The 26,230-nt window shown below is 36.0% G+C and overlaps 2 protein-coding genes and 1 non-coding gene across 4 annotated transcripts; 2 read left to right on the top strand and 1 right to left on the bottom strand.

The window, feature by feature from the left end:
- Positions 1-5,773: 5,773 nt before the first annotated feature.
- On the bottom strand, positions 5,774-10,557 carry LOC104906787 (hypothetical protein). 2 transcript variants are annotated; one of them, XM_057392776.1, is made up of 5 exons: positions 10,309-10,557; positions 8,662-8,942; positions 7,329-7,539; positions 6,514-6,973; positions 5,774-5,962 (listed from the first exon to the last, which is right to left on the bottom strand). In XM_057392776.1, the coding sequence occupies exons 1-5, from the start codon at positions 10,376-10,378 to the stop codon at positions 5,905-5,907; spliced, it is 1,080 nt and encodes a 359-aa protein (XP_057248759.1). In that variant the 5' UTR covers positions 10,379-10,557; the 3' UTR covers positions 5,774-5,904. The 2 variants fall into 2 exon arrangements, with proteins under 2 accessions (XP_057248759.1, XP_010693902.2); XM_010695600.4 differs by having other exon boundaries at positions 8,662-8,951; positions 10,309-10,555.
- Positions 10,558-14,626: 4,069 nt separating this feature from the next.
- LOC104906794 (pentatricopeptide repeat-containing protein At1g77360, mitochondrial) lies at positions 14,627-16,929 on the top strand. Its single transcript, XM_010695610.3, has one exon. It carries the CDS (start codon positions 14,908-14,910, stop codon positions 16,420-16,422), a length of 1,515 nt encoding a protein of 504 aa, XP_010693912.2. The 5' UTR covers positions 14,627-14,907; the 3' UTR covers positions 16,423-16,929.
- Positions 16,930-18,553: 1,624 nt separating this feature from the next.
- Positions 18,554-18,627, top strand: TRNAN-GUU (transfer RNA asparagine (anticodon GUU)). The gene has a single exon. It is a non-coding gene; the product is annotated as a tRNA-Asn (tRNA).
- Positions 18,628-26,230: the final 7,603 nt, after the last annotated feature.

Below are 26,230 nucleotides of genomic sequence, written 5' to 3'. Positions count from 1 at the left end.
AAATCCAATAACAAAAAAAATAAAATAATATTCCAGTAGTAGTAATGAGGGTGCTAACATCTAAGAGAGGTGGTTGTACTTTGTGCTTAGGCATGTTGGCTGTTTGTTAACTACCGAGGCTCTTTAATGTAATTTCAACATTTGCGTGTTTTTGCTAAAAATAAACAGCTTCTTTCACATCTCTTCCCCTCTGCTAACATCTGTCTTATTTCAAACACTATTAGTATTCTCCCCTTATTAAACAACATCAAGATTTCTACTATAATTTGATTATTCATAGATCAGAGTATTATATTTAGAATTTAGAAATTTTCTTTGGTAAAAACGTAATAGAGGCATAACGTGGAATATTTCCAGTCAATATTTATCAAACTACACTCTCACTGAAATACGTTGTACTCATTACTTTATTACAAAGCTCTTAGAAAATTAAAGAGTCCATTACATTGGCATCCCAATAACCCAATTGAAAGAAAATGCCTTCAAAAATCTAGCAAAATATTTCACATAATTTTCATCTCAAACCTTTCCCCTAAATGAAGTTTGGTGGTGTCTGACTAGGGATGACGATGGATCCTAGACCCAACCTAAATTCGTGGACCCTGATCCGTTTTCCGGATTTGGATCCAAGAATTTCAAAATCGTTGGATATGGGTCGGATCTGAGTCCGAATTTGACCCAAGACCTAGACTCGGATCCGTGGACCCGTTTTAAAAGAAAAATAGTTGGGTTGTTGGACAGGGCTCTCTCAATGGTCCGAACTCCAAATCAAAATCACCCCGTCCTAGATCCCTAAAACACTAAGGTTCTGTTCTTTTGAACTGAATTGAATTGAATTTGTACTGAACTGAAATAACCTGATTGAAATGAACCAAAACTGTGAGAGGAAATTAACTGAACTAAATTGAAATGAATATGTCTGAAATAAACTAAACTGAATTGAATATATATTAACTCAGTCCAAAAGAACATAGCCTAACTCCCATATCTCACCCTTTTGCTCCCTCTCTTCATACTCTAGCCCACCGGCCATTCAAAGTGTGGTCTGGACCGCACCAAACCACAAACCAAACCGTTTTTTCGCGGTTTGGCTGGGTTGTTTACCGTTTTAAAAAAGGTGGCATACAAGTGTACAACTGAAAAAAGAAGCTTGAGGTAAAGAACTTGGACACTTTTGATAAATTATTATTTATGTTTAATTATGAACTCAACTTCATATTGGACTCTTTATATTTAGTAACAATTTTTTTTTACTCTTAGATTACAAAATTAATGTCGCGGAGGAAAAAATGGTTAAATCGCAAACCAACCGCACCAAACCGTTTTGGGCGATTTGATTTGGGTTGGTTTTGGCAAAAGTGTGGTGCAGTTTGGGTTGGAAAAATGTCAAATCGTATATTTGCGGTTTGGGGTAGGTTTCATCCCAAACCGCACAATCCAAACTACGAACACCCTACCAGCCAAGACACACTGCCCACCGACGCCCATTCCCTCTTCAAAATCCAAATCCGACCACCAACTAAGACCCAACGCCCACGGCAACCATTCCTCGCTCGGGATGACAATGGATTGGGTGGATCTCCATCCGCCCCATCACGCGCGACCCAAAACTCCATCCACACCATCCATCACTCGCCAAAAACTTCACCCATATGGCCATATCTGCTCCACCCATCATCCGCGGGTGGGGAGGATGGAGCAAGTGGGATACAGGTGTTACTAGGAACAAAAACTATTTTTTAGAATTAGCAATTTCTAAGAAATTAATATATGAAAAATTAATCATAGTCTCATAGGTTAATAATAGAGTGACAAAATATTAATCTTATTACACAACAAAAAGTAATTATAAGTGTATTTTTTTTATCCCTTAACAAAAGTTTGAGTATTTTTCAATTACTTGGCGGTACAAAAAACAACTTTAATATTATATATATATATGGATTTATATATTAATGGATGGATGGAGCGGGTGATGGATCCAAAAAATATCATCATTAATTGACCTGACCCACCACCCGATACATCCATCATCCACTAGTCACCTGCTTCACCGCGGGTGATCACCCATTTATTTGGGACGGGTGGGTAGATAATCCACTCACCCATGGATAATTGTCATCTCTATTCCTCACTCAAAAAGGCGCCATCCATCGCGACTTCTCTTCGTCATGACAACCATTCGTTGTCTTGCTTCTCTCTTCGAAATCTGAAATTCAACGACCAGCTACTAGCGAGCAACCCACCAACACGAAACCGCCATCCACCGCGACTTCTCTTCGTCACGACAACCATCCAATACAACAGAACCACCAGCCACGACGGCCACCAGGCCCACCACTGTAAACTTCACGTCAGGAATTTGGTGTTGAATATTGTATTTTTGTACATCAACATTTTCAAAGTTGCGAATTTGATTTACATCTGATGTAGTGAATTTGTTGCTGAATTTCTCTAATGCTCTGTTTGGATAGTAGCATTTTACTTCAAATTATGGAATTGGTCCAATTATTGTGTTTGGATAATCTAAGTATGTGGATTTGTATTTGTTCCAATTTCATGCCTTTAAAAATATAAGCACATTTTTTAGGATTAAAAATCCCTTATCAATTCCACATATTTGAAATCCAGCCACACCATCTCTTCATCCTGTCAATCTCTCATTCCTTCTATCTATCTTCTTTCCCCTTTCTCTCTCTCGCTAGTCCTAGATCACCATTAAAGCTCTAGTAAGTTTTGATTTTTAGCTAAAAATTACTGATGAATTGAAGATGGCAACGAAATAGATTAAAAAGAGAAGGAAATTAGTAGATGAGAAATCTTATTTTTGTTTACAAAGATAAAAAAAAAATTGAAAGCGGCAAGATTCTTCTTTGTTGGGATAGATAATAAATTGATTAGAGAGGAAAAAAACTGATTTTTGGGAAAAGTGGAAGGAGGAAGGAACTCAGTGAAATAGAGGAGCTTGAAGGAGGAGAGAGATGACAAAAGGGGGTTCTTTTTCATTTTTTGTGAAATGACGAATTTGAAATTCTTGTTTTTCCCAAACAGATGATTTAGATTTGAATGTGAGGATTTGAAATTAAGCATTTGAAATGAATGTATTCTATCCAAACACTACCTAATTGAATTTGTGATATTATTGCCGAATTTGGTGATTAATTTGTGGTTTATTTGCTTATTTTTGTAGCAAATTTGTGGTAAAGTAGGCAAAATCATGTAAACATAATCATATCTGTTTTGGACCCAGATCCATGGGATTCGCAGTATCTAGATTTGAGTCCTTATTTTCCAGACCTGTCGAATCTGCGGCGGATCTGGATTTAGTCTATATAAACGGATCTGGATCTGAGTCCTTATCCGACTTGTTGCCATCCTTATATGTCTGACTCACACCCCGTTACGTAAATATATCTCTCTCTATCCCTAAAGCAGTGGAGATAGAGCTATATCCTATAGCTTAGGCGCCACATCGACCCTTATACCCCTTTTTCCTGCGTGATTTATCCTCTAGTCCATGTTGAGATAGATAAAGGTTGTGGGATCCACATCTATACCCTAATACACATAATGTTTTTTGTCTATTAATATTTAAGATGCTTTCGTAATTAGACATACAATAAAATTATCTCTTGCATACTAGCACAAAAAAAAATGGATTTCTTGTGAAAAAATGTAGCTCTATAATACTCTACAATTTATAAGTTTTGCTAGCACTAGAAATAACTATACACAAGTACCCTAACTATAATAATTGAAGAATTCTTATAAGACGATCTAGATCATAAATTAATTGAATAAAAAGAAAAAAAAAATTAGGTAAAAAAATGATAAAGACTTTTTAATTTACTTAAAGTTCAGACAAATAAAAAAATGGTTCGAAAAAAAAATTTGGTTATACCAATATACCATTTATAATAGGAATCTAAGATACCGCTGAACAATTCTCCAAATTCTTGGAAGTACTCGTGTTTTGTCCTCTTTCTGATCTTATGATTGCAAAACTTGATTATGTGGGTAAAACAATGTTGTAATCTAGTTGACTTGCTATGAACCGCTAAATTAATAAGTAAATGAAACGCATGAAAAGCTCAAAGATTAGCATATATGAGTATATGAGTAATTGTCAAACTTTGTTGGCGATTGAATCATAATTTTGTGCCCTAATAACAGCTGCTTCCTCCTAGCGTGGTCCATATGTAAATACTTTTCCTTTCTATTAATTCAATTAAGATTTATTACGAGAGAAATTGTTTGGAAGAGAAATTATAAGCTAAGTATAAACTCTTAAAGTAGATTGGGTGTAATTAGTACGTATGAGGTCGGTTCGCCTAGTTGTGTATGATTAAAAAATTTTAAGATGGAAGAGTCCTTTCTAAGAGATTTGTTCTCCTCCGAGGGTTCCTCTAGAATGTATTGAGAGTAAAATCTTACGACTTGCTCACCCAAAAGAAAGAAAAAGGTGGTGGGTGGGGGGGTAACTGACAATGCTTTTCATCTCTCTCTTCTTATAAATTCTTGTGTCATACTTCAACGTTGCAACTTGCAAATAAAAAAAAAAAGGGAAAAAGTATCATATAGACTTATATTCCAACATATAGATGTATAAGGATAAGCTATTTAGTCATTCTCCCTAGTTATTAGTTCCTCAAAGTTTAAAAAAAAAAAAAAAAAAACTTGCAACATTATAATTTTCATGTTTGCCAAAATACGATTTGACCAATAACCAATCATAGTCAAGATTGTGACAATGGGGAGTAGAGTAGACATATTTTTCTCTAACTTGATACAATTGTTGTATAGATCTTAAAGAAAAATGTTTGCTCAATGATAAATAATGGTCAAGATTGTGACAGAGCATGGGAATCAAGCTAAAGGTATTACTGTATTAATACATTAGAAATTGATAATTTTGTATGAATATTTGTATTTGATTCTAATTACTCCCTCTATTTCACAATAAAGATATCATATTTTGTAGCGAAGAAAGTGGTAATACGTAGATAGAGAAAGAAAAAAGCAAATGGATACAAATGATAGGAAAATGAGAACATAAATCCAAGAAAGTGGAAATGCAATAAAACTATTGAAGAAATATTTTTAGTAGGTATTTAAGTTTTCATATCTTATAAACTATCGTAATTTTGGCATAATAGAATTTTGTTTAATTCACTCTGATATGTATTCGTGGGTTTTGAATTATTTTGTACATGTTGCATGACTAACAAATACTTCCTCCGTTCCATAATAAGTGAAACACTTACTATTTTAGAACGTTTCAAAATAAGTGAAACATACCTTAAATGGAAAAAAGAAAGTGACAAAATGACAAGAGTGTCCATCACAAACTTGTGTGGTTTGCTTTTCTCTCCTCCTTTTGATAATGAAAAGGGTATTTTATGACTTTTTGGCTTTTGAAAGTGATGTTTATTAAATCTTGTGTGTCCATTCCCTATGTTTCACTTATTGTGGAACGGAGAAAATGTGCAATGCTCATGGTAGTTTATGCGCACTCGAACCATCAAAAAAGAAAACTACAACTAATACGTGGGCCAAAACATTCCATATTAATAAAGTAAAAAGAAAGAGAAAAGAAGTCTTCTGTATTCTACCATAAGGGCGTAGATGGAAGAGATTTTGGGCAGTAAGCCCAACAAGCAGTCTTAAAATTCACTTGGCCCAAGAGCTCATGGCTATTCACCGTCAAAACATTTTCACATTTAAACTTCTGATTAAAGGGGAAAAAAAAAAGAGATTACAAATTTGCAACTCCTGAAGGAAATTACATTCATTTCCACAATGAAAGTTCACATATATCATAAAAGAGGTCCAACAAAGGCAAGATAAGTTCTTCCCAAACAAATACTACATCACTACATGTAAATACATAGTTTAACAACCTGCTCATAGAGCTATAGTACATGGCATCGGTTGGCTTAGAGGCAACTCAGCCGCCTGTGGTCTGCAAGACATCATGTTGCACAAAATTAACCTCATACACTATTCGCGCAAAAAATAATGATATAGAAGCGAATATCATTAGTAAATGCAGATAATAGAAAGGTAAAACTAAGTAGTACACATGCATGTATAGCTTCTTGCAAAGATAGCTTACATCACCTACACATTTCAAAAGCGAAATTGGAAAGATCTAAACAAACACAAACCAAGACACTACCTACTGGATCTTGACAAGCCAAAAGTATGACTAAGGAGCTAGCAAAATCTTGCATATGGAGACTCGCTCGTCTCCCAAAGACAGATGCAGCCGTGTTGAAGAGACAATTATCTCACTTGCAAACATATTTGGGTGGGATCAAATATATTGACGGAAGTATTTTCACAACACGGTTTAGTTACCCCTCACAAGTTGATTCTTATGTGATTTGGGTTTTGCTAATGTCATGTAGAATACACATGATGCACATAAGACATACTATAAGCAGCAAAACCACAAAGAAAAACACAATTTTGAAAGACATTAAATAAAGAAAAACATATTTGTAGACTTACATTATTTCAGTTTTTGCTTTCTTATTAGCCTTTTTCCTTCTTTTACCCTTCCTTTTCCCTCCACTAATTGATGCAATAACATAATTTTCAGCCTGAGTTGATGGTACAAATGCAATCGGAAGCGGAACTGCTTGAGAAATTGTCTCAATTCCTGGCTTTCTAAATTCATGTGTGGGTTGAACATGAGACTCTCCCTGGTGCACCTCTGACACAACATTTGTGATCAAATTACTAGCTTGATCAGCCTCTGGAGGGGTCAATGCCACAACATTCCCAAGCTCACCAGCTTGATGAGAGCTTTGAGAACCTACTTTAATTGCAGAAGTCCCAACGGGAGTCCCTGAATGTGACTGCAAAAGGGAGGCTTCTGTATCTCCAGAAATATGATCATGCACTGCAGAATAAAATTTACCTTTGGATTTGACTATCTCTAACAGATGCATTCCGAGTCCAGAATCCGCTGCACAGTATAGAAGCAAGAAAGATGAGGAAGCCATCTAAAGAGCTAGATATGGAATCGCCCATCACAATTAAAACTTGGATATATGTATATACATAATCGCTCTGTTTGACAATAACCTTTTTTTTGTGAAACAAGAAACTAGAAAGAGAGGGATATAGACAGGAAGAAAAAGTGGCCACATGTGATAGGAGAGACTGAGAGAGAAAGGGAGTAAACAAACGCCAGCATAAAGGTAAAGATGCAAATGTTAAACTTACTGCAAAACGTTCATACTTAACAAGTCTTAAAGTTGTTGGGAAACAGAGGGAGTATATAATATACATATATATAGCACTTAAAAGTGAGAGGATACCCAGAATGGATAAAATAGCAGCACGTGCAGCTAATTGCTCAGCTTCTTTTTTGCTTACGCTAGGTCCACCAGGATATTTCATCCCATTGAATACTAAAGAGGAAGTGAAGACAGGGATAAGTCCTTCCACTTTAGCAGTATCATACTTGGGCTTTTCCATATTCATCTTTGTAGCAAACTCGTGGAGTATGGACTTGCAAAATATCTTATCCTGAAACATTGAAAGACAAGATAATCGAAATAAAGAGGAAAATCAAATAACGGAACAGAAAAAAGCATTAATTGTTAATTATACATGAGACAACATCACGATCAAGGCATACATTGTTCAATTTACTAACTAAACTGGCTAAATTATTCTTTTGTCAAACATGTCGCAATGAGTCACAATCCAAGCCTCTAAGTGTATCCCAGAAGAACAAATAGCTGTAGATGTATACAAAGATGAAGAAACTAACCTACTGCATATTACAGCATATCACAAACCTACAGAATATTACAGAATATCACAAATGATATTAGCATTCTATCCTACTCAGTATTACACCATAGACACATATGAGTACGAACAGAATACTATTATATTCTATCAAAACATCAAACCAGTTTGAAGTAAGGCTACATATATGATATATCAGGAAACTACCCACCAGAACCAACACATAATGGGATCCCTATTGTTGCTAAACATTAATTTCATCACTATACTTACAAGTAAGGTTCCAATTTGGATAACATGCATATTTTTCCTCTTGTACAACTGTTGTCAGCCAAAAGGCCCACAACCAACTTTATCACTAGATTAAGAACCTCGCGAAGTCCTGTTCTATCTCACACAAATTCTATTGATTAGTAACCAGAACAATGGTAAGGCATACATTTCAAGGTCCTGTGTTCTATGCTTGATGAGGACGTGTAATTAAGATGTTAATCAAGTCCATAATTTGATTGTTCTGAGTTGAGCATACCCAACCCTTTAAATTTATATGGATGATGGGTAAACACAGGATACAAAATATAAGATCAGAAGCCTAATTTCTCCAACGCAATATGTGCTTTTGCTTTTTTGTTTGCATGGCCTACTCCATTAGGTCAAGGTAATTGTCCAAGATTGAAGAACTCTTTGTATAATAGATAATCACTAACCACTGCATAATACATCAATCTATCTTCATCCGTATTAAGTATAAACTAGAAATCCAGAATGCATGGATTTGAAATGTATAATTAGCAATCATTAAACATTTACAAAGTCGAGTTAAATTTTTTAATTGTTATTTCTAACAGGATAGACTATGAGAAAGTAACTTTCCAATATTAATATGAAGTGAACCTGAAGAATTGGAGGAAATCCTCCTTCGGTTGTTTTCTTGGTTATGCAATTCTGTATCTTCTTATAGATGCCTTCCAATGCGATCTTTGCAACATCTTTCTCAGCTGCCTTTCTGCTGGAGAAAGTGTTGAGACATGAATATGTTTCTCCATCTACCTCAACAGTAGACCTAAACTTTGGCAAATCTCGCGGTCCTGCTTCATTGACTGTATGATAAACTGGAAATTGTATGTGTGCTCTTTGGGTAAACTCCTGCAGACGATTCTTGTACAGCAAATTATCTGAGAAACCTACATTAGTGTGAGACACAAAGTAAGTTGCTCTTGCTTCACAAGAAATTAAATATTTCAACAGTGGCATAGAAAAAGAATTCTAAAACCCCATATCTGGTATCATTAGGATCTAGCCAATGCTGATAATTTTGGGGGATGTAGCGACTGTCATTGTGGCCTTTAATTATCAGACTATAACACACAAATCAACATTAGGGGCACAGAAAACACCTTTCACAATTGATACTGAAAGTTAACACTTTTGACATCAAACGAGTTCCCAAGCACTGATATGCAAAGAGAGAACCACCAATGCATGAACCCAATGATTTAAATCCAGCAACTGCCCAACCTCTTTCCTACACTTTGCTATAGCTAAACTGCTTTCAATTTGCCTTCCCCTACATGATGAAAGTCAAAAAGGGGGGAAAAAATGGCACAATTGTAGTGCTTGCAGTAGAGCCAAAAATTTCGGAGTATCATGGCCATTGGAGGCCTCAAACTTGTGAAACCACTTAACCATTACCCAGGTCTCATCACTAACACACTAAAAAACTTAGTCTAAACTCTGCTTCTAGGAAGCCAAGTAAACCTTCAGACACCTACATGCGTTTGGAACATTCTGCAAGAGCAACATTGGAAAAAAAAAAAAACACTACATTTAAGAACGAAATAATAAACAGAAAAGAATATGACGAAAACTGTCAAAAAGTCAACTTTAGGTGTATGCTTAGCTACAAATCTAACGAATGCCACAACCCCTACACATAGACCAGTTCTTGAGTGTTGATAACTAGCAAAACACACTTCGATAGTGTAACTCAGCTGCTCGAACAACACCTCAAAAGACGACCGATTTCGATAAAGACATTATAATGTTAACCCGGCTGCAATTTCTGTAGCCAACATCATGCAATTACCCTTACATTAAGCTCATCGTGCGAAAATACCATCTGTGTGCTAAGCACCTTAAAGCAAGGGCATTAGAAGCAGGGGTTTGCCATGACATGAGAAATTCCTCAAATTACAACCGTTATGAACTTTTTTTGTTCGCACCAATAACACATGTTGTTTATTAAATCATAAATGTTGTTATTAAGACAGCAATATTATTACTCTATAGCTCACTGTATATTCATACATCAGTAAATGACTAAATCTGTACTTTTTGATCTTTTTTTCCTTCTTTCTCAGAAATTACCCAATAACCCATCAAAAATCTATATCTAACAGAAACAACCCAAACAAAATCATGCATACTGATAATTTATTTCCAGTCATAACCCCAATTTCTACAACAAATTATATAAGATGATGTTTGAACTTTACAGCGCAAAAAAAAAAATGAAAAATTAAAAAAGTTAGAATTTCTTACTTTGTTGCTGTTCTTTTTGCTCGGATAGAACTAAGAGTAAGCTGGATTGGGAACCGGCTTGTTCCGCCATTAAAGCTTGATTGCAGCTTAAATTGAAACGAATTGGTAAAAATGAAATTAGGGTTTCTCAACGAAAATTGATTTTGGGGAGAGGAGAAGTGGTTTGTGAATTCAGTAATGTTATGGGGAAATTGTTGAGTTCAGGATAAACTCGAAGGTGTGATTAAGGGAAAAGTAAATTTTTAGTGACATGTGAAGAAACTAGGTACGAGTTTTAGCCATGTATTAATGTAAAAAACTTATACCGATTTGGGCTCCGTTTGGTTGTGCGTAAAACATTTTCAGTGTAAAATGATTTTCATGGAAAACAATTTACAATGGAAAACACAATCTCAAAATTAGTTTTCCGTTGTTTGGTTCAATGTAAGAAAAATGATGAAAATGAAAGGAAAAATCAAAAGGAAAAGTAAGGAGGTTGTGAGATGAGTGTACAAAAGATACAAGAAAAAGGAAGGAAAACAATTTTCCCTTCATTTTGAAAGGAAAATGGTTTTCCATTATTAGGAGAGAAATTTTACTCCAATGGAAAATGGTTTTACACTCATTTGTAAACCAAACAATGTAAAACTAAAAATAGAGGAAAACAATTTTTCAGGAAAATGTTTTACGCCCTACCAAACGGAGCCTTGGTCCATGCAGTAGAAAATATAATTTCAAAATTTTGTTTCTATCTGAAAGGAAGAAATATAGTTAATTGAAATTTTATTAGCTTCGAGTCTTATTTATTTGAAGTTTGATATATTAATGATCAATAATCTATGTTGACAAGTGTAAGTTAAATTGATTAAATTAAAAAAAAAAGTAGTGATGGCTTATAGTATCAAAGTACAAATTATGATGGGTTGATCACTTGATGGTGTGTATAACGGTGACAATTTTGTGATTTTTAAGAAGAACAAAGGTCAACTATCAAAGCTCTCACTCTATTTTGGAGAATTGTACAGGGTACACACTACACATAAGTACATAACACAAAGGAATCAAGCTATAATCGGTTATTGGCCAAGGGTGGTAAGGAAATGGTTCTAATGCATTTGTTATGAATTATGATTAGGGGAATTGAGTTGTGGATTGGTTTATAAATCATTCCAAATTAGCAAGGCTCGAGATAAATTTGATTCGAAATTGTCACTAATACTATTGACATCAACACAAAAAGTAATATTCTATCATTTTATTTTCCTCCTTTTTTATTATAAAGGAAATTGAGTTGTAGATAAATCAATCTAAATCAGCAAGGCTCGAGATAATTTTGACTTGAAATTGTCACTAATATTATTGGCATTCACTGTAATGTTCTCTTCGCGTTTGCTCTTTTTTGGAATATCTGAATGGTTGAGCCAAACTTTGACTTTAGATTCTCATTAATATAATACTCCCTCTGTTTTTTTATCCTTCTCACTTAGAATTTTGACACTATTCATACTTAGAGAGAATCTTCTCAACGTTTTTCAATTTATAAGAAAAAATATAGTCATGTAGGGTCTTGTTTGATTCGTCTCAATTAGTACATTATTAATATTCAATCGTTATAATTTTACTAATATATAATGAAAGATATTTAAGTTCAAAGATGTATATTGGGAGATGTGCACAGGAAAGTAAGAAAGATAAAAAAATAGAAGGAGTACCTCTATTTTTACAATATTTAATTATTTTAATAGACTCACCAAAAAGTCAAATGTCGCATCTAAAAAAACAGAAGAACTATAAAAAAAATATAAAAGAGAATCATGTGGGAGCCCAATTGGGCTCCCACCTCCCCCTTATGATCGGGGGTTCGATTCTCATCAACCGCATATTTGGGGTGTTTGTGAGGATTTATGCTTCTGGGTATAAATCCATAATTTTCAGTCTCTAAAAGTTTCCTTATAGATTGGGATCCCTTTCTTACCCCCTAACTCATGAAGGCTAAGCCTGCTTAGACCGGTAAATTACCGAATCAAAAATATAATATAAAAAGCATCTTGAGTGAAACATGTCTCAGTCATTTAGAATGACTGAGACGATATCATATTATCAGTTTATGGACATAATTAAGCTATCAGCTTATAAGCTTTTACTCATATATGTTTTGAGTTAAGCTGATAAAGAGGTCTAGATTAAACATATATGTATCACTTGTATGGCTTAAATTGAAATTGTTTGTCATGTCTTGGACATAAATTGTTTACACAAGACCTTTCAAAATTATGTAGTCATTTGAAATTTTGTTAAATTTATTTTGATGTGTAGTTTTAAAATACCACCTTTCACATACTTTTCTATTAATACACAATTTAAAACATTGATGGTCAAATGTGTATTAGAAATACAACACGTAATCCAGATGAACAAAAAGAATCGAAGGCATTATCAATTTTCATTACTTTTATATTTTTCCATTAAACCTATTGTTTTTTTAAAAAAAATTATAATTAATCTTTGGCCATTATTTTATTTATATTAATTTTTTTAAAAGGAATTTTGCTCTATATTTTAATATTATTGGTTTATTTTGTTGTAATTTTTATATCTAATGTTAAATATACCTTGTTTCAATTGTTAATCTAGTAGCAATATTATGACTAAACTAAACTCTATATATAAATCAAACTCAAATAGACTTGATATGACCTGCATTCGATCTCAAAGCAAAATAGATGTAAAATTAACACCACTTGAAATCACTCAACAAATAGAGCAAGTAGTAGGAGCGATAAAACGCTCATCATGAGTGGTAGTGTAAAACCACCACAACCATATATTATTAAAAAAAGGTTGAAAATATTAAAATAAATTGGATTTGGTATTTTAATAAGAAAAAAGTGGAAAACGTATGTGTTTATCCCCGTACTGAAAGTGACACCTCTGTCAACTCATAAATTTATATTAATAAAATATGGATTATGCTATACGCAACCCTAAATGATCAATACACTACTTAAAATGGAAATAAGTTGTGAATTCATGGAAATTTTTTGCATCAAACGATGTAATAAATGATCAATTAATGCAACTTATTTCCATTTTTAGCTTCTTATATACAGCCCTTAGGGCTACATATAGCTTTTTCCATAAAATATTGTGGAAAGCATTAAAATAATATAAAGCTAAAAAGTGACATTGATAACTTTTTCTCCAAAAAGTACAATTAAGAACCCACGTTGTGTATTTAAAACCATGATCATTGTTAAATCACAATCATTGTTTATGTGTTTCAAACCCATGTTTTTGTCAACTCAACCCCTGTTTGTGAAAAAGTAAACATGTGATATCTGCAATAGCAAAAATTTATTTGAAACTTTGGTTATCGTTAAATCAACCCTTGTGTTGTGTGTTTGAAAACCACGTTGTTCTTAATTCAACTCATGTTTGTGTATCTCTTTTCCCCTTACATTCCCTAATACCATATTGACTCCATTTAACTGTTAAATTACCACTTTACCCTTTTCTGATTGTTAAATTATCCATTTGCCTCTATGAGTGCTTTTACACTGCAACTCATAATTAGACCTGCAAGTCCGACCAATCGGGTCGGATTCGGATCGAACCAATTCAAATCGGTCCAATTTCAGACCAAGTTACATTCGGACCAAGATCAGACCATACTAGACCATTTCAGATTCAGACATCGTTCGAACTAGATCGAATTTCAGATCACGTTTTCAAATCATTATCGGATCGGATCAAATTACGTATTGAAAAAGAAAGATTTTGATCTTTTTTAGTAGGGTTTTTCTATGTAAATAAATTTTATTCTATGTGCAATTAGTATACTAATCTTTTGAGTTATTATTTATTTTATTATTATCCCTTTGTTGGATATTAATGATTTAATAGTTAGTTCTCCCAACATTTGTATAAAAATTATTATGTCTAACTATTTGAGTATATGTTACATATACTTACATGAAATTCTTCCATAGTTTTGTTTATTTATTCTTAGAAACATTATTTATTCTTAGAAATATTGTAAAATTATAAGATTTTGAAAATATGAAGGAAAAATAAAATTTCAAGCCAATTCATTCGGAATATTCGGATCGGGCAATATCGTATCGAATCATTCAGATTTAAGATAAGTTTTAGATCAAGATTTTTTCGGACCGAATAGTTCGGATTCGCAGCAAGATTTGGACCCAAATCGGCTCCGAATAAAATATTTCGGACTGAATTTTCGAATCAGGATCAACTTTATCAGGTCAACTCACAGTGAGGGCTTTATCACTGTTCAGCAAGTTGAGGAGTAGTACATCTCAACAGCCAGGGCTACAACAAACAAAGCCAAACCAAAGCAGTGTTTTGTGACTTTGAGCTATATCGCCAAACCCAAAAAAAAAAAAGAGAGTCTGGTTTTCGCTTACGAGGTCCGTCTGACTTGATTGAAGTGTGAGAAACAGAAAAGTGGGGCTGTGGGGGGAAGGAAAAATCCCAAATTGAATTAGGGTTTAAGCTCAATTTCAATTTTCTAAAGATTTCACCTTTATTCACTTTTCTATCCTAAAACAATTCGTCATACCCTAATTTATTCTGGGTTTTCTTCCTTGTAATGAAAGCATGACGAAGCGATCCAAGCGGCGCTATGCCCGTGATCGATCCCTCTCACCACCATCATCATCATTGAAGAAGCATCATATTCATCATAGTCATGGTAAGAGCCCTCAACGCCAAATTCATGATTTGGGTAAGCGCCCAAATTTTGTTTCATATCTTGAATCTCCAAATTTACCTCCTAAAATCAAATTAATCTGTGAAATAGTAGCAAATACTCCATCTCCATCAATTGAGAAAGTTTTAGATGATAATGTTATAAGGGTATCTCAGGAAGATGTTGAACAAGTTCTTAAATTGTCATATGGGTATCCTGCTGCTGCTGTGAAGTTCTTTAGGTGGGCAGGGTACCAATTGAATGATAGACATAGCCCGTATGCTTGGAATTTAGTTGTAGATTTGTTAGGGAAGAATTCATTGTTTGATGCAATGTGGGATGCTGTTAAGTCTATGAAGGAAGAAGGGCTTCTTTCGCTTGCGACTTTTGCTTCGGTTTTTAGTAGTTATGTGTTAGGGAATCGTGTTGATGAGGCGTTTATGACGTTTGAGGTCATGGATCAGTATGGTGTTCCTAGAGACGTTGTGGCTTTGAACTCGCTTTTGAGTGCAATTTGTAGGGATGAGAAGACAGCGAAAGCGGATGAGTTTTTGAGGGTTGCTAAGGATAAGATTCGGCTGGATGCTGATTCGTTTGCCATTTTGCTAGAGGGGTGGGAGAAGGAAGGGAATGTAGCTGGTGCTAAGCAGACTTTTGGAGAGATGGTGGTGGAGATTGGTTGGGACCCTAGAAATGTACCTGCTTATGACTCGTTTTTGTGCACAATGATCAAGGCTCCGAGTGGATTCCATGAGGCCTTGAAGTTCTTGACCACCATGAAGGAGAGGAGGTGCTCCCCTGGGGTTAAGTTTTTCGGATTTGCCTTGGAGGATTGTGTGAGGAAGAGCGATGCTCGAGGAGCTGCCTTGCTTTGGGAAGCAATGACAGTGAGGAGTGATTTTAGGCCTGACACTCAAATGTACAACATGATGATATCTCTGCATTGCCAACTTGCTAACTATGATATAGCAAGAAGGTATTTGGATGAGATGGTGTATGATGGTGTTTACCCTGATTCAAAGAGCTATAATACTTTGCTTCAGTGCCTACTTAAGAATCGGAAACTTCATGAGTCATCATCTCTATTTACAGAGATGGTGAAGAATGAGTGTTTTCCAACCCAAGCAAATTGCATTGCTGCTGTCAGGCATTTCTTGGATTCTGGGGATCCTTACATGGCTATTAAGGTTTGGAAATTCATGGTTGAGAATTTTCATTCAGACTTGGAAGAGACTGGGAATTTTTTGGTATCAGGGCTTCGTGATTGCAATAGAGTTCAGGAGGCAGTTAAGTATGCGGAAGATATGATTGACCGCAAGCTGAAGTTGAGTTCATCAACACTGGCAAAACTGAAACAGAGCCTTGTAAAGGCAGGAAAGGGTCCTGTTTATGATGAACTGTTAAGGAAGTGGAAACTCCGTTAGGTTGGTTATCATTCACCGCATACCCTTAAGCAGTCTAAGGGTTAATCTACGGCTTTGGAGCCTCTCTTCTGTTGCAAGTGTAAGATTGTATATGCTTAGATACTCTTTGACTTGCCATAGTGGGGAGCCTTTAGAAGCACTGGCATCATGTTGATCCGTTGATGTTGATCTGCTCATGTTAATGTTGATGCTGATGTTTTGATGTTATTGTTGACATTGATGCTGTTAAAACAGGATAAACCACGGAACCTGAACACTTGTGTTGCCCTCTCCAAACTTTTTTCTGAAGCTACATCAAGTACTCGAAACTGTTCAATAATAATGATTTTATGGTGGTATATTTCTGAAAGAAAGGAAGAAGATTATTGTTACTTTCTGTTCTTCCTCATTTTTTGCACATAGCTTGAACGTTGACGTATCTCCTGTGCCCCCTCAATTGCTGTTCTTTACCGAATAATAGAGTTAGAGTTGTCTCGAGTCCTATATGCTCGAACTATTGGTTTTGAACCTACCATCTTCTTCCTAATAATTTTGTCATTCGTGCAGAAGTGTGACTTTACTACTAACAGTGTGTTTGGTTCATTTTTAGTAAAAGAAAGGAAGAGAAGAGAAGAGAAGAGAAAGGAAGGGAAGAGAAGAGAAAAGAAGAGAAAGGAAAAAAACCTTAATTTCTCATGTTTGGTATAAATTTTCTCTTTCCTCCCAAATTCCCCCACTTTTGGGAGGAAAGGAAAGTGAAATTTTATTAAAGAGTTTTTCCTTCCAATCCCTCCCATTTCCTTTCACTTAATTTTTTTTTAATAAACCAAACATTGGAAAGTAATAAATTTCCTTCCACTTCCTTTCTTTTCCTTTCAAATTCTTTCTACCAAACAAGCTGTAAAGAAAACCAACATGGTAATTTTGCACATATCGTCTTCTTTCTGATAGTTTGGTGCCGAAGCGTGACTTCAATACTAAAAACCAACTAATGAAACCAACTCTCCTTAGTCCTTGCTTTTATCTGTAGTTAATTTACTTCCATTGTTCGGAATCACATCAGAGCATATCATATATGGATGATGGATATGCAGAGGTCAAATTTTCAAGTGTTGCTTTATGCAGTATGAACTTGATGCTATCTTTCCCTCAAAAAGAAAACTTGATGCTATCACTAGGCATGCTGCTTTGCTTTCCGTACTGACAAAAACATACTCTTTTACTACGTTTTATATTGACTATCTACGGCTCCGGGATGGCATTAGGGCTATGGAAGAGAGGAAACAGGCCCTCCTCCGAGAAGAACAGGCCTGGCCAATGAATTGGATCTGCTTTGATTCGAGAAAAAATGGCAACTATGTACGATCTTTGCATACAACAACAGACCTTCCTATAAATAATCACGTATCTCAATAGAATATCACTTCCTCAGTTATTTAACAATAGCAACACTTCGACTTTTGTTTTATTCACATATTCGAGTTTGATCATGTTTTCTAAAAATATTATTTAACAGTTTAAAGATAGTATAGGTCAAAGTTGTGTTGTTAATGATAAAAGTTCTATAAACTTATGTACAGAGATATCAGTTATGAAGTTGATACTAGTAGCTGACTAGCTGGTCATATCTTCATTGCGACGTGGCTAGACAATCCTGCGATTGCAGTTGTAGTTTAGAAGCCTCTTCTTAAATTCTTTTTACTTCGTATGATCAATTTCTTTCTCTTTGCAATTCCTTACAGAAGGTAAGAAGATTTTAAAATTTGGAGAAAAAATGGAGTAGGAATTTGTTCAGATCAATTGAATTTTACTTAACTGGACTCATTTTACTGAAGTGAAATTTTTTTAATCAATTGTATATTGTTGTTTCATAGTTTACTGATTTCTACTGAAAATGATCAATTTTGTTTGAGTGAATTTATTTTTGCTAAAAATAAGTTGTAATTATGGAATCTAATTGTTTTAAGGTAAATAGAATATGGCTAAATTTTACTTATTTGTAAAAATTTATGAGATTATAATTTTTTTTTTGACATCGGAAAAATTTACATTAATTAAAAACAGATTTACAATCTAGAGATATCACAATTTTTGTTGTCCGTCTTAGATTTCACACACAATTATATTTTTTTATCTCAAGATATAACATTAAGCTGGAATAGCTCAGTTGGTTAGAGCGTGTGGCTGTTAACCACAAGGTCGGAGGTTCGACCCCTCCTTCTAGCGTAATTTTTTTAACCCTTCTTCCTAAAGGCGTGAGAGGCACGACGCGAACTCGCGTGCGCAAAGCTCACATGATTTTGGCCCGATAATTAAGTAAATAACCACTCCGGCTTTATTTTATCACACTATATAAATTTATTATACACTATACATTAGTTTATAGAAATTGCTCCCCTTGCCCCATGTGGACACATTATTTGCCATACGTTTCATTATTTTTGGGTGATTACATGTTTTATATATATGTGAAGATTATAAAAAATTATATTTGAAATTATATATTAAAACGAATTAAAGGAGATTTGATATGATTATATATATATATATACATGCTTCTTTATGTATAAAACACAAAGGAAGTTAAAGTGGTGAAGATGAATAGAGTTCAAAAAGCGTCACCATTTTTATGAAACAGAGGGTGTATGAACTATCATCGTTGTTGTCGCATAACTTTAACTATTAAATAATTTAATAAATAAAAGATATCAAAAAAAATAACCAAAATTATCTCAACTTTTAGGGACTTTATCTAAATAATTATAACTTATACTTTCTATATATACTTCATTCCATAGACTCAAAGTTGGGTTATTGAAGGAAGAAGTATTATATTTTGGATCATTACAATCTATTAATATGTAAAAAAAAAATTGGGGGGGGAGGGGGGGGAGATTAAGGGAGTTGAAATGAATTAGGTGATAACTTGCAAAGATTGTAGAAGTATTATAAAATCAACATATGAATATATTTTCCCATAAAACTCAATTCATTTCCATAACCCAAAATGCAAATAAAGTTAGTATAATTGATTGTCAATACTACATTACAAATTTTTTTACAGTCATATTAATTACTACCTCGTGTCTTTATTAGTTTATCCATTTTTTTTTTGAAATGTCCCTTATTAGTTTACCCATTTCTTTTGTTTATATTTTTGAAATGGGATCACTAACTTTATATCACACATACATTCAATTTTAACATAAAATAATATTGATCTCCTAAAACTTTGTGCAAATTAAAGGATCCGGTAAACTAATAAAAATGGGAGGGAGTGTATTACTCCCTCTGTTTCAAATTATAAGGCATTTAAGCTAAAAAATTTTGTTTCACAATATAAGGCGTTTTACATTACCAATGTAAAATTAAATGCAATTTTATACTATCAAGATAAGATTATAGGTTATTTTCTATTATCAACACAATATTTAATGTCAATTCTTATTACCTATGCAAATCTAACTAAAACTAACTAAATTCTTAATATGCGTAAAAGTGGTTTACATGCCTTATAATTTGAAACGGAGGGAGTACAAATTTACCATAACGAAGTAAACAATAAGTCACCTCATGATTTTCATTTTTCAGAGTAACAATTAACATGGAGTAATGGTGAAGGCAAGGGTTTTATGATTCTTAAAGCAGGGAAGCACGTAAAGTCATAAAGAGGTAAAATTTGCAAACTAAAAGATTTCATGCACACGTGATGGGCCCAATTCTCCCGCTTATGACAAAGTTTCTTCCCAAATTATAATTGGATTTGCCCAGATTTTCTACTATATCATGTTTTGCACTACTAAACAAGTTATTTGAAATTATGGATTTTGCATGTCTCCAATAATATATTAGTCCAAATCTCACTCTTGCAAGCAAATTCCAACAATGATGGATTGTTTCATGTTTTCTTCCTTCTTATTCTTGGTGAGTGTGGGGCGTAGGTACCAACCTCTTTTTAATATAAGTAGCGGAGTTAATATGTGCTCGTAACATAAGATAGTTTCAAAGTTGATCAGGTCTACAGATCGTCACTCTCGACTCTAACGACGATGGACTATTGTTATGGTTAGTTGAGTAAGCTCCTATTTCAACAATTTTGTTATTGATACTCCATAAGTATAAATTTGACTGTATCAAAATAAATCTAATAACATTCTACATGATTAAAGTAATAAATAAATATTAAAAAGATAAAAATGGAGTCTAGAGAGAGAGAGGGAGAATGGAGTTCTAGAGAGAGAAACCCAAATCAATGGATAATGGCAAGGAAGAGGAGAACCAAAGGAAATCACGGACAAGCCACGCACACCTGCTTCATCGATTTTCTTCCACCTGACATCAACCCTCAGGCTTTGGGCCAACACTTCCACAGGTATGGTGACATAGAAAACATCTTCATTCCTCCAAAAATTCGCCCCAGCAAAAAGCACAGGTATGCTTTCATAAAATTTTACTCACATTCATCCCTAACCTCTGCAATAAAAAATGAAAATGGAAGAAATTGGGGAAATTTTCGACTAAAAATATTCCCAGCCAAATTCGACAAACCCTCCCCCACCCAGGAACCCATACTCAAACATTCAACTCCCAAACAAAACACAAAGCCACCCCAAAAAAACCCTCCCCACAAACCACATCAACCATCATTTAGAGATCACCGAACGTACAAAGAAGTCTCCCTTAACCACCAGCCTCCAACAAACCCCATTTATCAATCCAACAACCAAAAAAACCCAACACCCACCCATGATCCCCATCCTCCCCCACCTCAAATCTCCCCCCAGCCTGAACCTCGAAAAAACCAACAAATCCCCCCGATGGAAAAGGAACCCCAACCTGCATGCTTTAAATTTGAGCCCACTGAAGTAAGGAGAGTAAGCTCACGGGTTCTGGGAACTGAAGTCGAAGAAATAAGGGACGATCTCATGGTATGCGATATGGATGGAGAAGAATTCATCACCATGACTGGATCGAAAAACCCGGAAATGGAGGAACTGTTGAATAGAAGTGCAATAGCAACTGCAAACTCATCCCTATCATCCAACTGTATCCTAGATCATATTCTCACAGAGGGAGTGAATTGCTTAACAATTAAACCATTAGGTGGCATGTTACACCTGATTATATTCGAAACCATTGAGGATAAAAAGGAGATGCTTGAATGTGAATGGCTCAATAGATGGTTCCTAGATATTCGGAATGTAAACGACAGAAGCTCCTCTTTGTGGAGAGAATCTCATCTAAAAATTATGGGTGTCCCTCTATGTGGATGGGGGTATGATAATTTCTGCAAGATAGGAGGAATCTTTGGGAGAGTGATATCGGTGGACTACTCAAGCTTTGATTGTGGCAAGATCTCAGTTATTACAGATTGTTTATTCTCTATTAACTGTCAATTGGTCCTGGAAATTGATGGGAAAAAACATAAAATATGTGTATTTGAGGAGCACCATGCTCAAAAAAACCACTGGCATGAACCAATACATGCAAAAAGTCATCCAATGTCCTCTGATGATGATGGCGGCGCGTCTGATGATGACGGCGCGTATGATTCACCTCCATTCAGCCCAATGAGAGATGCTTCTAATCAACGTCTGCACAGTTTTCAAGACCATGAAAGCAATAACTATACTGAGCCGCCAATAAATAATTTGTCCATCATTAATTCCCCTTCAAAACAAAACTCAATCATTGGGAACTCAAAAATTCCCTTCCCAATATTCTCTGACATGGCAGGGAACACCCCTATCTCTTCACCTCCCAATCATAATAGCAGACAAAATTTGAATCAACCCACGTGGAAAAATCCTAAACCTGCTCCAAACCAAATCCAAAATTCTCCTCCACCTTCCAATTCAAGCCCAAGACCAAACCCAAATAACATTTCTCATCAAATTCCCTCCAAGCCCAAAAATGTCCCTTCATGCTCCTCTCTTTCATCCGGGCCTCTTTTCCCTCCTGGATTTGAGGACGAAATTCCTCTAAAAACCAAAATCTCACACGCAGCCAAAAGAGCCAAGAAAGCCAAGCTTAAGGCCCACAGGACCTCGAATCTTTCCCACCCCCTACAGCCAACATCCAATTCCCTCCCTCATAGCCAACCAATTTCCCAGAATTCTTCAATTACTCTCACCTCCTCTGACATACTAAGCATTGCTAGCATGTTGGGTCTAAAATATGAGGGGCCCCTATCGTCTCTGCAAAACCAGATTGAGGTAATTTTGGGTCGACAAAAAACAGATTGGATGGAAACTCAATAGCCCATCACAAGTTTTCATCTCATAAAATTCAATCTCCATGATAATTCTTTCTTGGAATATCCGAGGCCTTGGGGCCAAAATTAAAAGAAGTTCACTGCGTAGCCTAATAAACCATCACAAGCCTCACTTTGTATTCATCCAGGAGACGAAAATGGAACTTTATAACCCCAGAATCATTATGTCGTTCTGGAAAGAATCTCAAGTTCAATGGATTGCAAGTCCTTCTCAAGGACAATCTGGTGGACTCATTTCTCTATGGGACGATAGCTTCTTCCATATGTCCTCCTCTCACTCTGAAAAACATTGGATCGCCATTAGCGGGGAAATTATTCCAGCCAAATTCAAATGTACTCTTCTCAACATTTATAACCCTTGTTCAGTGGCTGAAAGAGCTGTTGTGTGGCAAAGCATTATTGAATTCCAGAATTCTTCTCTCTTGCCGTGTCTGTTGTTGGGTGACTTCAACGAAGTGTTGGATCAAAGTGAGCGAGGGAGTCAAGTTATTTCTACTAACGGCACAAATGATTTCAAAGTTTTTTTGCAGGATTTGCAGGTTCTAGAAATTCACGCAACAAATGGAAAGTTCACATGGTTTCGTGGTCACTCTAAGAGCAAGTTGGACAGGCTATTAGTATCACCGGAATGGATTACAAAGCTCCCATCCATAAAACTCTCACTGCTTAAACGGTCAATATCAGACCATTGCCCGTTACTAGTAACCACAAATGAGAAAAATTGGGGACCTAAGCCCTTTAGGTTCCTTAATTGTTGGTTGTCTGATGCTAAATGTCTTAAAATAATTCAAGATTCATGGGTGGAAGCGAAGTCAGCACCATTGATGGACAAATTGAGAACTACTAAAGCCAATCTCAAAGCTTGGAACTTATCAGAATTTGGCAAGATTGATGGGAAAATTGCAGACCTAGAGAACACTATTAACGATATTGATCAATCAGCGAATGAACGTGAATTGGAGGAAAGTGAAATTCTCTCGAGGAAGTCAGCGCAACTGGAACTGTGGAATTGGTTAAAACGAAGAGAATCCTACTGGGCTCAGAACTCTAGAGCAAGATGGCTCAAGGAGGGTGACAAAAACACACGCTACTTTCACACAATTGCAACCCTACGCAAAAGGAGGAACACTGTGGACAGTATCTCAGTAGAGGGCGTAAATATTGGAGATCCGGAAGGAGTCAAAATGGAAGCGGTTAAATTCTTCCGAAAAATCTTCAAGGAAGAGCAACAGATCAGACCCACTTTCAGTGATCTTGGCTTTAACACTTTGAGCCCAGAACAAGCCCAAACACTCACTGAAAAATTTTCGCATGATGAAATAGACCAAGCAGTGGCCTCTTGTGATGGATCAAAGGCCCCAGGGCCGGACGGTTTCAATTTTAAGTTTATAAAAAGCGCCTGGGAAGTAATACGCGCAGACATTTACAGCATTGTTCAAGATTTCTGGGAGACCTCCAAAATCCCAAGGGGTTGTAATTCGGCATTCATAGCTCTTATACCGAAAATAGAAAATCCAAGTGAATTCAAGGATTTTAGGCCTATAAGTATGGTGGGGTGTGTTTATAAGATTATTGCCAAGATACTTGCCAGACGACTTCAAAAAGTGATGGATTCCCTTATTGGCCCACAACAATCTTCTTTCATCAAAGGAAGGCAAATTTTGGATGGTGCCCTAATAGCAAGCGAGGTAATTGATTCATGCAGGAGGAACAAAGTTGAGGCCACAATATTGAAGTTAGACTTCCACAAAGCCTTCGACAGTGTATCATGGAGTTACCTTGACTGGGTTTTAGATCAGATGAAATTCCCTCAAAAATGGAAGGAGTGGATTTGTTCATGTGTGATGTCAGCATCAGCATCCATATTAATCAATGGATCACCAACAACAACCTTCAAACTGCAGCGAGGCCTCAGACAAGGCGATCCACTATCGCCATTCCTATTTAACTTGGCGGTTGAACCGTTAAACCGTCTGTTTCACAAAGCAATTTCACTTGGGCTATGGAACGGTATCGAGGTATGCAGGAATGGCTCAACAATCTCACATCTCCAGTATGCGGATGACACTATCATGTTTTGTCCTCCAAACCCGCAATTTCTTTTGAATATCAAAGCGGTTCTCATCCTATTCCAACTATCATCGGGCCTTCAAGTTAATTTCCATAAAAGCTCCATAGTGGGGATTAATGTGACAGATACATGGCTGCACCAAACGGCAAATAGTCTCTTATGCCGAATTGGATCACTGCCACTATCCTATTTGGGACTTCCCATAGGAAGCAACACATCGAGGCTAGCACTATGGGCGCCAATCATTGATCGAATGCAGAAAAAACTCTCCTCTTGGAAGGGATCCTTGCTCTCTCTTGGGGGCCGCGCAACTCTCATCAAGGCATCCTTAAATAGCCTACCCCTATACTTCATGTCAATTTTTCCAATTCCTTCTGGAATAATTGACAGGATTCGGCAAATTCTCCGGCAATTTTTTTGGAATTGCAATACCGAAAACAAACGCTTAATCCCGGCAGCATGGTGTATTCTTGAATCGCCCAAAAGCCTTGGTGGGCTTGGGCTTGGTAACATCCATCACAGAAACTTGGGCCTCCTTGCAAAATGGTTGTGGAGATTCATTTGTGAGCCCCTCCCTCTTTGGCGTGGAATTATTGCTGAGAAATATAAATATGGGCCATTATTCTCAATAAACGAGCTACAAATTCCCAACTCAGGTGGGCCATGGCGCAATTTATGCAAGGCCATAATTTCCAACCCACTATCGAAGCACCTCCTCAAATCAGGCATCCGGAAAAGAATAGGCAATGGAATGGACTCGTTCTTCTGGCATGATACATGGTTGGGCAAGACTCCTCTCAAACTAGTATGCCCGAGACTGTTTCTACTAAGCAACAACAAAAGTGCAACAGTAGCTGGGAGTTGTTTCTGGGATGGCTTGAAATGGAACTGGACCATGTCATGGTCTCGCTCACTTAGACCTCAAGACACGGTCGAATACCAACTATTACTGCAGCACTTGTCTCAGGTTAGTCTCTCCTCTCATGATCAAGATTCATTCATATGGGCTCCCCATAAGAATGGCATGTTCTCGGTTAAGTCATTTAGCGAGGAGTTAGCTAAGTCTGATCCCCACCTCCCTTTATATGTGGCTCATGGATTATGGCGTGGACTTGTCCCCCATAGGATAGAGATCTTTGCTTGGCTAGCTCTCTCGGGGAAACTTAACACCAAAGATAAACTGGTTCGTTTTGCAATCATTGATGCCTCAAATGCTCTTTGTGTGATGTGCAAAAATGTACATGAATCATGTGATCATCTCTTTATACAATGCCCTGTTGCGGGATCGATATGGAATTGGTGGCTCCGAATGTGGAAGGTTCAATGGGCTTCTCCATCGTCGCTTCGGGAGTTATTTGAGCAGTGGAAATCACCTATCCATGGAATTTTTTTCAAAAAAATCTGGGCCGCAAGTTTCTTGGTTATATTATGGACTTTGTGGAAGGAAAGAAATAGTAGATGTTTTCAAAATATCTCATGCTCGG

The sequence above is a fragment of the Beta vulgaris genome, chromosome 2 (genome assembly GCF_026745355.1).
Source record: "Beta vulgaris subsp. vulgaris cultivar EL10 chromosome 2, EL10.2, whole genome shotgun sequence".
Taxonomy (NCBI): Eukaryota; Viridiplantae; Streptophyta; class Magnoliopsida; order Caryophyllales; family Amaranthaceae; genus Beta; species Beta vulgaris.
Note: the sequence above shows the minus strand (reverse complement) of the source record. Positions and strands in the feature narration are given on the sequence as shown.